This window comes from Salvelinus fontinalis, chromosome 10 (assembly GCF_029448725.1).
Source record: "Salvelinus fontinalis isolate EN_2023a chromosome 10, ASM2944872v1, whole genome shotgun sequence".
NCBI classification, from domain to species: domain Eukaryota; kingdom Metazoa; phylum Chordata; class Actinopteri; order Salmoniformes; family Salmonidae; genus Salvelinus; species Salvelinus fontinalis.
Window position 1 is genome coordinate 30,414,502 of NC_074674.1, and position 14,811 is coordinate 30,429,312.

The 14,811-nt window shown below is 45.8% G+C and overlaps 1 protein-coding gene across 1 annotated transcript; it reads left to right on the forward strand.

Annotated features, from left to right (window-relative positions):
• The first annotated feature begins 824 nt into the window (after positions 1-824).
• LOC129863993 (procollagen C-endopeptidase enhancer 2-like) lies at positions 825-5,677 on the forward strand. Its single transcript, XM_055936506.1, has 9 exons — positions 825-1,039; positions 2,420-2,528; positions 2,626-2,884; positions 3,036-3,160; positions 3,355-3,491; positions 3,950-4,329; positions 4,422-4,499; positions 4,874-5,044; positions 5,197-5,677. The coding sequence occupies exons 1-9, from the start codon at positions 936-938 to the stop codon at positions 5,325-5,327; spliced, it is 1,494 nt and encodes a 497-aa protein (XP_055792481.1). The 5' UTR covers positions 825-935; the 3' UTR covers positions 5,328-5,677.
• The last annotated feature ends 9,134 nt before the right edge of the window (positions 5,678-14,811 follow it).

The following is a 14,811-nucleotide window of genomic DNA, read 5'->3' on the forward strand; positions in this document are numbered from 1 at the left end:
TGTTGCTTAGATTAACCTGTCAATGATATTCATGAATATCAAAAATGTCATGAGTTTGATAAAGAACCATTGATCTAAATACATCAGTCAAGGTACATTCTTAGAAAAAAAAGTGCTATCTACAACCTAAAAGGGTTATCTGGCTGTCCCCATAGGAGAACCCTTTGACGAACCCTTTTTGGTTCCAGATAGAACCCTTTTGGTTCCAGGTAGAATCTTTTCCACCGAGGGTTCTACATGGAATCCAAAATGGTTCTACCTGGAACCAAAAAAGGTTCTAACTGTAACCCGAAAGGGTTCTCCTATGGGGACAGTGGAAGAACCCTTTTGGAACCCTTTTTTCTAAGAGTGTAGTGGTCACTGGTCAGATGGCCGTACTGGAATGTAAAGAGAAGTGACCTTGGTTGTAAAGGTGCAGTTCTTTATGCCTTTGAATGAATCCATTGCACAAACATTTGTCCAGCCATTGTGCGAAGTTAGTCTCTGTTGCTCTCTTTTAGTTCTCTCTTTCCTTTGTGCCCCCCCCCCCCCTCTGTTTCATTGAGGCAAATGTTAACATTGAGACAGCATCTGGTTCTAATTAAACACTCCCCTCCCCCTTGCGTTGTCTCCCCCGTCATGACTCCTTCTAGTTCCTTCTACCCTCTTAGCATCTCTCTCTCTCTCTCTCTCTCTCTCTCTCTCTCTCTCTCTCTCTCTCTCTCTCCTCTCTCTCTCTCTCTCTCTCTCTCTCTCTCTCTCTCTCTCTCTCTCTCTCTCTCTCTCTCTCTCTCTCTCTCTCTCTCTCTCTCTCTCTCTCTCTCTCTCTCTCTCTCTCTCTCTCCCTCACTCTCTCTCTTCCTGTGGCTCCCTCCCCACGTCCTCCATCTCTCTCCACTCTTTGCTCCCGTCTCTTTCTTCTGGTTTGCCCTCTTACTGTGTCTGCTTTCGGCATTATGAAGTGTGAGGATTGTATCTGGGGTCTTTCTGTTCTCCTGGCTCTCTGTTTAGGATGGGCACAGGGCCAGAGCCAGAGCCAGCCAGGGACTAACTACACCAGGTAGGGAATATGGGTGTATGAGGTTGTTGGTGTGTGTGTAATGTCTGTTTGCAAGAGGCTTTACAGTGATGGCTCCATTTGGGCAATATCCACAAGGATGCACTTTACATTATTTATATGGTTCTAAATATACCATAGCCATTTCTAGAGAGTGCACAGAGTACTTTTGTTAGTGTGCCATGTTCAGATTTCACGCAGTGTGCTCAAAACTCCCTATCCGAGCTTCCTGCATGTGTATATTTGCTTGGGGGTATGGGAGTGTTGTTGTGGTTGTGACTGACTGGTCCATGATGTTGATGTGGTTGAGCTCCCCCAGATGTTAATGCTTTGGGTTCTGTCTGTATGTGCCTGTGTGGGGTTGGATCAGGACTGACTGGACATCTAGGCTCTCATCAGCTGGCCTCTCTCTCTGCTGGGGTTCTGCATGTCTGAGCTCCTATAATGTGAACTTTCTCAATGAGCTCTAGATTTGGTCTGTATTGGCTAGAGCCCTGGAAAAGTTTCTCAGGTTGGAATAATGGTAATTGACTGGTTTTCTTAACAAGTGGCCAATGAGAACAACGTTTGTTTCGTTTCTTGTTGAGAATGTCTTTATTTAGCTTTTTTGACACTCCATAAAAGGGATGACTTATTTTGCTTCAGCCCAGTTGACAAGACCCAGCTGTTAGAAGTGCACCCAGCAGCTCTGTCTTCTGTACAGACAGTCTCCAATGTGTCTGTCCCCATGACTTTCTGTGAAGCCTCTGGCATAAAATAATATATTTATCCATGAAAGTATTCTGGCAATAGGCTAGGTTTGGGATTTTTCCGTTGTATAAAGCAAGCTTTGTGTTATTTTGAAAAAGGAGTTTGGATTACATATTGGAGCAGACTTGGACATGCCGGGGTTAGAAACTGGGACAAGCAGAAGGGAGAAATTAAAGCACACATTTAAGGGGAGGTCTCCTTGAGGAAGCTCCAGTCAAGGACACCATAACCCCCACTAACTTAGTCCTCATCCTGTCAACCTCCATCCCCCCAGTCAAGGACACCATAACCCCCACTATCTTTGTCCAGTCCCCATCCTGTCTATACTCCCCCCCCCCACACACTCCCAATTCTCATGAAACCAGTGTGCCAAGGGGAGGCATTATCATTGGGGTGCCTTAGGGATTTAGAGATTTTCTGTTGAGGAGGTGAGTCACAATACTTGTACGTCAGGATGTGTGTGTGTGTATGATTTTCTGTCTGTGTGTGTGTGTGTGCGTGCACGTGTGTGTGCATGTGTGTGTGCACATGCACGAGAGTCACAAACTCAAGGTTAATGTATTATATACAGCATATGATAAACGCTGGCTAATGCTTACCACAACACTGGGTTCCCACCCTGCTCTCTCTCAGGCCTGTGTTTCACTGTGGAGGAGACATGGTTGCAGACTCAGGCTTTGTGGGCAGTGAAGGATTTCCAAGCTACTACAAACCCAACAGCAAATGTACCTGGCGTATTACAGTGAGTCACTAGCCCTGCACTACATATCACTCCTCTATTACTCAGAATGTTGCCTAGAGACTGACTTAAAGCCTTTTCTGCCCTCTCTGAACTCCAGGTCCCAGAAGGCAATGTGGTCATGCTCTCCTTCCGCATCTTCGACATGGAGGCCGACGCCATGTGTCGTTATGACTACCTGGATGTGTACAACGGCCACTCCAACATGGTGCAGAAACTGGGGAGGTTCTGTGGAACGTTCAGGCCGGGTACTCTCATCTCCACCACCAACACCATGATGCTGGAGATGGTGTCTGACTCTGAGACTGGAGGGAGGGGCTTCCTTGCTTACTTCAATGGAGGAAAACCACATGTGGATGGTGAGCTTTACAGTATAACTTGGGCTCTTTTCTAAGGAACAACAGCTTTCTAATTTCCCATGTCCATTAGCTCACTGTATCAAAGGCTAATACCAATGTCAAATCCTGTATTCACTTGATTATTTATTGATCTGTTTATGAATAATTTCAGATCACCAATTCTGTGGAGGCAAGATGACAAAAGCCCAGGGTGAAGTAAAAACACCCAACTGGCCTGAGAAGAATTACCCAGCAGGCATCAGCTGCTCCTGGCTCGTCACAGTAGAGCCTGATCAGGTCATTCCTTACCCACAATGCTCAGATTTTCATGCTCCTTATTCTGCATGGACGTCTGTAAATTATGCTGTCATTGTGTTGCACAAACCACAGAACCGAATGTGCACCTAAATGTATAAATATATTGGAGATTCAAGTGATGTTATTAGTAAGTAACGTATTTGTCATTCTGTTTATTTCTGTCTGTGGGTTAGGTGATTGAGGTGAAGTTTGATAAATTTGATTTGGAGTCAGACAGTTACTGCCGCTTTGACTATGTGGCCTTCTTCAACGGTGGAGAGAAAGATGACTCTCGACTCATTGGAAAATACTGTGGAGACGTCAGCCCCCAGTGAGTGGTACAAGAATGTACTCTGTTTGTGTGTTTGTCTGACTTCCTGTGTTTACGCTTATATTTATCTGTGGTCTAAGTCTATGATGATATACAGATGTTGGATCTTAATTTGATCACCCTGTTGCAGGAGAACTTTCCTTCAATGCAGTGAATTTGAGGTTTAAAAAGGCTTCTGAAGTTTATAATTTACCCTTTGAAATTTCAGACTTGATTTTAACTTAATTATGAAAAATGTATCAACCCCTACAAAAAATGTTTATTATTAATTTTAATCCACATAATAATTCACCTTTCCTGTTATTGCAGGATTATTTTCCTGCTGTAGAAACTGGCTAAAATGAAGATCCTACACCAGTATGTCTGTTTGTCTTTGGAACTTCCTTTAGCTGCGAGCATACATCTCACTGTACTCCACTCTGATCCAATCCTCCCTCTGTATCACTCTCCGCCCACAGAACCATTGTGACCAATGGGAACGTGCTCCTTGTGCAGTTTGTGTCTGACCTCAGCGTGACATCCGATGGCTTCATGGCCAGTTACACCAGCGTCCCCCGTGGATCCAGAACCCCCACAGTAGACAATACAGGATCAGGACCTCGTATAGAGTCAGTCCCCAGAAGGCCTGCAGTCAAACCCATCCTACCTGAGAGAACAGTCATCACAACAACTACTACCACCAAGCCACCCACTACAGACAGATACCAGGCCCCCTCAACCCCACAGCCCAAGGAGCACACTGTCAAACCCAAACCAGTCAAACCAGTCAGGACCCGCCCACCAAATAGGCCAGGCTCAGACAGGACCAGAGTGACTAGACCAGACGGAAAGAGGCCAGGTAAGAGAAGCTGCAGCACTGGTTTAGCAAGAGCTGAGTTTATATAGACATAAGTCTGTGTGTTTGTGTGACATATGTGTGTTATTTTCTAGTTCCCCTGAACCCACTGTGTGCAAAGGCATGTAAGAGGGATGGAAACATCAAGAGCAGTTTTTGTGCCAGCGAATTTGGTGAGTTCCACTAGACAGCAGCATCATTGCCAAATAAAAAAATATATTTTGTATGATTATTGGATCGAGAGAGGTGAAAGGTAGAAGAGAGAGAGAATGCTGAAAGGGCAGTGGGTCAGATTTGAACCCATGCTGGCAGCAGTACATGGAACATGTGCTCCAGCAGGAGTAGCTTAGACCACTAGACCACTCCAGACCACTGGATAGCCAAATTAATCAAGCTTAACAATCTGTACCATCATTACACAGCAATTCTGAGTTCACAGCAAGTTCACCGCATTTCTTAGGCAATTAAACACAGCAGTCACACCATATACAGTACATAAACACAGCTACACCAGTGCACATCTAATCTATCTATCTCTCTCTTTCAGTGATCACGGGTAAGGTGACAGCGCTGACCCCTGGTCCTCAGGGCAGCGTCTATATCGGTGTGTCTCTCATCAAGGCCTACAAGGCTGGCCGGCTGACCATCACCCAGGCTGGAGAGAACATGTCTGTCAAACTGGTGTCAGCCTGCAAGAAGTGTCCTGTCATCCGCAGAGGTACCCTATTTTTCTTCCCAGTCAATCTGACTAGCATGTACAATATTTTGCACGCACAAATGCGTACATACTGCTGACATTCAATTCTGTTGTGTCATCATAGACAGTATTGTCGGAATGCCTAGTACATTTATTTTTAATCTATTTCTCAGGAATGCCCTACATCTTGATGGGCCATGTGGATGAGGATGGGCGTGGCACAATGGCTCCTGGGGCTTTCACTGCCCTTTACAAGGCCCCATATCACAAACTGCTGACCAATATCAACAACCAACCATGCTAACCTCACACCCCAGTCCACCAATCAGGGGCCAGGAAATCCAGTCTCATGCATGGATACCTTGACAACCAAGGTTATGGTGCCAAAAAATGATCTTTATTCCTGAGAAGTCCTTACCGAAACGGAACGGTCTTGTTTTTTCACTTAATGTTTGATGACACTAACTTAATTTCTGAAAACTCCTTTCATGGGTTTCTCACTGCTTCAGATGAAATGACAAGCATCACACAGCAACAGTTTTACCCACCTCATAATAGGGCTATATATGGTATTATTTTTGTAGTTTTATACACATGCAAATGTCAGGCCTTAAATGTGTAATTTATGTTTCTAAATAAAGGATTTATAACACATGGTGTTGGTTGTAAATATTTATTACATTGACTTTATATTTTTTTGCAGCAACACAATGATGGTTTGCCACCTAGTGGTCAGATTTACAATAGCGTAGACCTTCCAATGACACAACACAGGTGCCACCACCCTCTCAAAGAATTAGTATACACAGTTGCTTGCTACAGTTCACAGTCATTTAGGACTAGATTCAATCAGATCAAGCGTTAACTGACAATAGACACCTCAAAGATGCGGTAAAGAGGTCAATGGAACGCAGACTGTGGGGGATAGAAGAAGGACCTCGAATTGGCGCACATTAAACAGATCTTATCAAACAAAGTGGATATTCGTATAGATTGAAATACACTTATAAACAATAGTCTAATGTAGGCAAATTTTGCTGGGGGGTAATAAGGAGATTCCCCCACGCGTTTCCATGGCAATTCCATTGTTTTGGTCGAGTTCCAAGACCTCTTTACCGCATCTATAACAGATGTTTTGGCTGTGTTTTAGGTGGAACGGCATTGGAGCCTTCAAATCGGTGAGCAGATAATGTAATAATGTATAATGGCGCCGGAGGAGTTGGCTGCTGTTTTACGGACTCCTAACCAATTGTGTGTGTTTTTTCACGTTATTTGTAACTTATTTTGTACGTAATGTTTCTGCCACCATCTCTTATGATCGAAAAGAGCTTCTGGATATCAGAACAGCGATTACTCATCTCGTACTTGACGAAGATTGATTCTTTAGCGAGTCGGACGCAAAGGATTAACTTCAGACACCGGACAAGGCCCAAATCCCTGTCATTCACATGAAGAAGAGACGAAGATATAGGGGTCGTAGGTCGGGGTGCCTTATAAGAATCCAACGGCGAGTGGGTAACCCGCCTCTACCATCAGTCCTATTAGCCAATATGTAATCATTGCATAATAAACTGGATGAGGTCCGATCTGTGCATCGGCAAAAGATAGAACAGCTGCCTCCGGTAAGACAAGGGGTGGCGGTCTGTGCCTATTTATAAATAACAGCTGGTGCACAAAATCTAATATTAAGGAAGTCTCGAGGTTTTGCTCGCCTGAGGTAGAGTACCTCATGATAAGCTGTAGACCACACTATCTACCAAGAGAGTTTTCATCTATATTTTTTGTAGCTGTCTATTTACCACCACAAACCGATGCTGGCACTAAGACCACACTCAACGAGCTGTATAAGGTCATAAGCAAACAAGAAAATGCTCATACAGAGGCGGCGCTCTGTGTTCGGGGACTTTAATGCAGAGAAACTTAAATCCGTTTCACCTCATTTCTACCAGCATGTTAAATGTGCAACCAGAGGGAAAAAAAACTCTAGACCACCTTTACTCCACACACAGAGATGCGTACAAAGCTCTCCCTCGCCCTTAATTTGGCAAATCTGACCATAACGCTATCCTCCTTATTCCTGCTTACAAGCAGAAACTAAAGCAGGAAGTACCAGTGACTTGCTCAATACGGAAGTAGTCAGATGACGCAGATGCTAAGCTACAGGACTGTTTTGCTAGCACAGACTGGAATATGTTCTGCGATTCTTCCGATTGCATTGAGGAGTACACCACATCAGTCACTGGCTTCATCAATAAGTGCATCGATGATGTCATCCCCATAGTGACCGTACGTACATACCCCAACCAGAAGCCATGGATTACAGGCAACATCCGCACTGAGCTAAAGGGTAGAGCTGCCGCTTACAAGGAGTGGGACTCTAACCCGGACGCTTATAAGAAATCCTGCTATGCCCTCTGACGAACCATCAAACAAGCAAAGTGTCAATACAGGACTAAGATTGACCAACTGGCAAGTGTCTGCGCTGACCAACTGGCAAGTGTCTTCACTGATATTTTCAACCTCTCCCTGACCGAGTCTGTAATACCAACATGTTTCAAGCAGACCACCATAGTCCCTGTGCCCAAGAACACCAAGGTAACCTGCCTAATTGACTACCGACCCGTAGCACTCACGTCTGTAGTCATGAAGTGCTTTAAGGCTCACATCAACACCATTATCCCAGAAACCCTAGACCCACTCCAATTTGCAAACCGCACTAACAGAACCACAGATGACGCAATCTGTATGGCACTCCACACTGCCCTTTCCCACCTGGACAAAATGAACACCTACGTGACAATGCTATTCATTGACTGCAGCTCAGCATTCAACACCATAGTGCCCTCAAAGCTTATCACTAAGCAAAGGACCCTGGGACTAAACACCTCCCTCTGCAACTGGATCCTGGACTTTCTGATGGGCTGCCCCCAGGTGGTCAGGGTAGGTAACAACACATTTGGCACGCTGATCCTCAACACGGGGGCCCCTCAGGGGTGCGTGCTCAGTCCCCTCCTGTACTCCCTGGTCAACCATGACTGCATGGCCAAGCACAACTCCAAAACCATAATTAAGTTTGCAGACAACACAACAGTGATCACTGATGAGATGACAGCCTCTAGGGAGGAGGTCAGAGACCTGGCAGTGTAGTACCAGACAGTAGTGAAGAGGGCACGACAATGCCTCAGGAGAATGAAAATATTTGCCATTGGTCCTCAAATCCTCAAAAAGTTCTACAGCTACACCATCGAGAGCATCCTGACTGGTATGGCAACTGCTTGGCCTCCGACCGCAAGGCACTACAGAGGGTAGTGCGTATGGCCCAGTACATCACTGACGCCAAACTTCCTGCCATTCAGGACCTCTATACCAGGCGGTGTCAGAGGAAGGCCCTAAAAATTGCCAAAGACTCGAGCCACCCTAGTCATAGACCCTACTCATAGTTCTCTCTGCTACCACGTGGCAGGCGTGTCTAGGTACAAAAGGCTTCTTAACAGCTTCTACCCCCAAGCCATAAGACTCCTGAACAGCTAACCAAATGGCTACTCCGACTATTTGCAAATTGCTACCCCCCCCCCCCCCATTTTTACGCTGCTGCGACTCTCTACTTATTATCTATGCATAGTTATCTATGCGTAGTTTACCTCTACCTACACGTACACTACCAGACAAAAGTTTGTTCACATCTACTCATTCCAGGGTTTTTCTTTATTTTTACTATTTTCTACATTGTAGAATAATAGTGAAGACATCAAAACTATGAAATAAAACATATGGAATCATGTGGTAACTAAATAATTGTTAAACAAATTAAACTATATTTTATATTTGAGATTCTTCAAAGTAGCCACTCTTTGCCTTGATGACAGCTTTGCACACTCTTTCTCTATGGAAAGGTGAGACTCTCACAAACATGTACATGTTGGTTGTTTTTCTCTAGGCTGCAACCTGGTCTCAGAGCATTTTGTATTATTCTGTACGTAAAGCCGAGACACTCCATTTAGTATGATACTGTATGTTACGTTTCATATGGTATGTATTAATTTGTGGATGTCCATCATCCATTTCATACAATATGTTCAGAATTTGCAAAACATATATGTTACGAATTACGAATTTGTTGTTGCTAACATTAGCTAGGTGACTAATGTTAGCAAGGCTAGGGGGTTAGGGTTAGGGGTTAGGGTTAAGGTTAGGAGTTAAGTTAAATGGTTACGGTTAGGGTTAGTGTTAGGGGAAGGGTTAGTTAACATGCCAAATAGCTCCGTAGTAGCTAAAAAGTAGTAAGTAGTTGCAAAGTTGCTAATTAGCTAAAATTGTCCGTGATGAGATTCAAACACACAACCTTAGGTTTGCTAGACATTCGCGTTATATGACCAACCACTCTCATTTAATTTTTGCCTTATCATACTAATCTGAGTGTTACAAATATGTTAGGTCTATGAGACCAGGTTGTGCTTTAAAACACCTTCAAGCCTCACAAGACTAGTCTGAAGGTATCCCTGTACCAGTTTAAAAAAATAATGGAAGTATACTGTATATGGAAGTAGTTTAGTGCCCAAAAATGGCTTAAATATGGGTAAAAAAAACTATAAATAATTTCCTTATCTTTCCTATAGCTCTCAGATATAGGACCTACCCTTTAAAACAAACTTCCTTTTGATTTATTTTTTGACTCTCTATTTATCCATGTATGAAACTCTGTTTCTATGGACTTATACCAGTAAGTCAAATTCAATGTTTCATCCACAAAAAATGTATACCTAAAGCACCCTAAAATCCAAAATCAAATAGCTAAATTATCCTTGGTTGGGCGATTTTGGTTCGGAACATTTTAAGAATTAAAAACCAAGGAGACCAGTCATATTATACATGGCTGCAGTTACAGTAGACTGCCAACATAATGCTATGATAATGTGTGTTAACATAATGTCTGCGTAATGACATTGCACACATCATAACTGTTATAACCACATTTGAGACAGTTCACATTTACAATTGGGTTGACCGTTTATTTAAACCACTGGTTGCTGTTGTCACGTCTACTCCCGCTCCCCCGCTCCAGCGCTTGACATCGCCGGTCTACTAACCACAGGCCTTGACAACCCATCACTACGCACACTTGGCAACCATCATTACGCATACCTACGCCCCATCGTTAGGCACACCTGGACTTTGTCACTACCCTGATTACTTTCCCTTTATCTAGCACTCCGTTGTATTACCCATCAGGCAGTATTTCTGTGTTCTTGTTCAGACGCTACTCCTGTTTTGTATTCACTCTATGCTCGTTCAGATTAAACTTGCCGACTACACCTGCTTCCTGACTCCCTGCGTGTTTTTTACAGAATATTGTCTCACAAAATGGAAGCAGCAGCCAACCCAAGACATCTCCAAGATGGTCGACGAACAGGGAGACCTACTTCACTAATACCAAAACCAGCTGGCGCAACCGGGGACTGCGATGGATGAGGTCCTCAGTGTTCCTCAACGTCTAGATCTTCCTCAAGGGCCGTCACCTAGAATGAGTGGAGGATCTTCTACCATGAGTCGACCCAGCTAGCCAGTACCTCAGCCCATTCAGCAGTCTGCCCAGGTCAGCGATGCCTGTTTGTTCCTCCCGGACAAATATGACGGGATTCCATCCAAATTCTGTGTCTTCCTCCTCCAGTGCTGCCTCTATTTCACTCAACAGATTGGAGACCACACTACTGAGAGGTCCAAGGTTGCCACGGTTATTTCCCTGCAGACCGGGCAGGCGTTGTAGTCGGCTACGGCCGTCTGGAAGAGAGGAGAGGAGCTGGGTTCCTATGAGTGGTTCATGGCTCTGTTCAGAGGAGTCTTCGATCATCCACCGGAGGGCAGAGAGGGGGATGAGCGCCTACTCCAACTGCGGCAGGATGGCCAGACTGCTTCGGAGTAGGCCCTCACCTTTCATACAGTGGCAGCATCCAGCAGATGGAATGAGCCGGCGCTCCGCACCTTATTCAGAAGAGGATTGCGTAAAGCGGTCCAGACGTTGGCATGCTGAGACAACACCCTCTCTTTGGTCGCACTCATCGCGATGATCATCCGCCTGGATAACCTTCTTCGGGAGCGTCGGTAGCATCACCTCTCTCCCTCCTTCGTTGAACGTTCTGATTCAGAGCCTGAACCCATGGAGTTAGGGGCCACACGCCTCTCCGCCGCTGAGCGATGCCGTCGGGGACAGCTGGGGCTCTGTCCCTATTGTGGTCACTCCTATTCCCCAGGCGCTCTCTTTTGATGACTTCTGTAACGGTAATAGCCTTGGTTTCATGCATGTTAACATTAGAAGCCTCCTACCTAAGTTTGTTTTATTCACCGCTTTAGCACACTCTGCCAACCCGGATTTTCTAGCCGTGTCTGAATCCTGGCTTAGGAAGACCACCAAAAATTCTGAAATCTCCATCCCTAACTACAACATTTTCAGACAAGATAGAACGGCCAAAGGGTGTTGCAATCTACTGCAAAGATAGCCTGCAGAGTTCTGTTCTACTATCCAGGTCTGTACCCAAACAATTTGAACTTCTACTTTTAAAAATACACCTCTCTAAAAACAAGTCTTTCACCGTTGCCGCCTGCTATAGACCACCCTTTGCCCACAGCTGTGCTCTGGACACCATATGTGAACTGATTGCCCCCCCATCTATCTTCAGAGCTCGTGCTGCTAGGCGACCTAAACTGGAACATGCTTAACACCCCAGCCATCCTACAATCTAAGCTTGATGCCCTCAATCTCACACACATTATCAATGAACCTACCAGGTACCACCCCAAAGCCGTAAACACGGGCACCCTCATAGATATCATCCTAACAACTTGCCCTCTAAATACACCTCTGCTGTTTTCAACCAAGATCTCAGCGATCACTGCCTCATTGGCTGCATCCGTAATGGGTCAGCGGTCAAACGACCTCCATTCATCACTGTCAAACGCCAGCCACCAGCCACCAGCTGTCAGAGCAGCTCACAGATTACTGCGCCTGTACATAGACCATCTATGATTTAGCCCAAACAACTACCTCTCCCCCTACTGTATTTATTTATTTATTTTGCTCCTTTGCACCCCATTATTTCTATCTCTACTTTGCACATTCTTCCACTGCAAATCTACCATTCCAGTGTTTTACTTGCTATATTGTATTTACTTCGCCACCATGGCCTTTTTTTTGCCTTTACCTCCCTTATCTCACCTCATTTGCTCACATTGTATATAGACTTATTTTTCTACTGTATTATTGACTGTATGTTTGTTTTACTCCATGTGTAACTGTGTTGTTGTATGTGTCAAACTGCTTTGCTTTATCTTGGCCAGGTCGCAATTGTAAATGAGAACTTGTTCTCAACTTGCCTACCTGATTAAATAAAAGGTGAAATAAAAATAAATAAAAAAGGAGGGGTACCAGCTTCAACGGTGTCCACTACATCCCAACCCGGGATCCAGTAGAGCAGAGGGATGGCCTCGTGATTATCCGTCTCCTGGGGTAGGCGTGAGTATTCCATCATCATCACTTTCCGCCAAACCCTTTTTAGTACCGATTTCACTAGCTGGCTGTTCCTCGTGTGTTGTTTCTACAGCTCTCGTGGACTCCAGTGCCGTGAGGAATTTCATTGACCAGGCCCTTGCCTCCTCCCTGAACATAACCTCTTACCCGCTCTCCTTTCCGTTTCAAGCGCTGGATAATCAACCACTTGTAACGGTTCTCTAAATCCTCCTCCTCCTCAGACGAGGAGAGGAGAGAGGGATCTGAAGACCATGTGCAGCGAGGTATGATGACATGATTTATTTAAGACACGACAAAACAACAAACACGACGTAGACAGAAAACGAACTATACTTGAATAAACTACAAAACAAATAAACGATGAAAACAGACCTGGACACGAACTTACATATAACTTGAAGAACGCACGAACAGGTACACGACTACAAACAAACGCTACAGTCCCGTGTGGCACGAACATACATACAGACACAGGAGACAACCACCCACAAACAAACAGTGTGAAAACACCTACCTTAATATGGCTCTCAATCAGAGGAAATGAAAACCACCTGCCTCTAATTGAGAGCCATATCAGGTCACCCTTAAACCAACATAGAAACAGAAAACATAGACTGCCCACCCAAACTCACGTCCTGACCAGCTAACACATACACAAACTAACAGAAAACAGGTCAGGAACGTGACACCACTGACCACACAATCACACACATCCCAGCACCACTCACCATCACAGTGGGACCCCTGCACCAAGAAAGCCTTCCCTTCCTCCTCATCGAGGCACCCGTACACAAAGTCATTCATGGCCTCCCATGGCTACAACGCCATACCCCACCATCTCCTGGTCGAGGATGGAGATTACTGCCTGAGCAGCCAGATGACGGAGGACCTGCTTTCCCTTACCTTATGGTTCCACGTCGGTTGAGAGTCCTGAGGTTGCCCTCCAGACCAACATTCCCGGATGTTTACCAGGATCTCTGGGAGTTTTTGTCCAAGACCCGCGCCACCTGTCTCCCTCCTCATCGCCGCTGGAACTGTGCTATCGACCTGCTTTCAGACTCTATGCCTCAGCGCAGTCGCGTCTAACCCTGACATCCTGATCTACAAGGCCACCTTGGAGGATCACATTGCCCACGTCCGGGTAGTTCTGTGATGCCTCCTGGAGAACCATCTCTATGTCAAAGCGGAGAAGTGCCAGTTCCATCAGGCCGCTGTCTCCTTCTTGGGATATCGGATCAGCCCGCAGGGAGTGGTTATGGAGGAAAGGAAGGTCGAGGCAGTCAGATCATGGCCAGTCCCAACCACCATAAAAGGACTACAACGATTTTCTACCACCGCTTCATTAAAAACTTCAGCTCCATCGCCTCTCCTCTCACCTCTCTCCTCAAGGGTGGCCCCTGTCATTTGGTGTGGAGTCCTGCAGCTGATGAGGCCTTCCGCCTACTGAAGGGGCGTTTCACCTATGCTGCCCTTCGTGGTGGAGGTGGACGCCTCAGAAGTGGGGCGTCCGTCCACCGGAGGGTCAATGAGGTAACATACCGATTATAGCTTCCCACTAACTACCGGATCTCACCCTCTTTTCACGTTTCCCTCTTCAGGTCTGTAGTTCCTGGTTCCCTGGCTGATGCCGTCTCCCACGACAACCCTCCGTCTCCCCTGGACATTGAGAGAAGCCCCGCCTATGCCGTCAGATCCCTCCTGGACTCTCGACGTCGTGAGGGTCGGCTCCAGTACCTGGTTGACTGGGAGGGGTATGGTCCAGAGGAGCGGTGTTGGGTTCTTGTGGATGACATTCTAGATCCCAACATCATCCGAGATTTCCATCTTCGCCATCCAAATCGGCCCGCTCCTTGCCCTCGGGGCCGTCTCCCAGGCCGGCATCGTCCTGCGGCCGGAGCCGTGCGTCATGGGGGGTACTGTCACGTCTACTCCCGCTCTGGCGCTCTACGTCGTCGGTCTACTAACCACCTGTCCTGGCAACCCATCATTACACACACCTGGCAACCATCATTAGGCACAGCTGCGCCCCATCATTAGGCACACCTTGACTTCATCACTACCCTTTATCTACCAATCTGTTGTATTACCCACCAGTCAGTATTGTTATTGTTTTCTTGTTCAGACACTACTCCTGTTTTTGTATTCACTCTATGCTCCTCAACGACTGCACCTGCTTCCTGACTCCATGCGTCTTCGTTACAGCTGTTATAATTTGCCATGAAGATGAAACAGGTAAATGTATAAAACAGGCAATTGGATCAGAAAG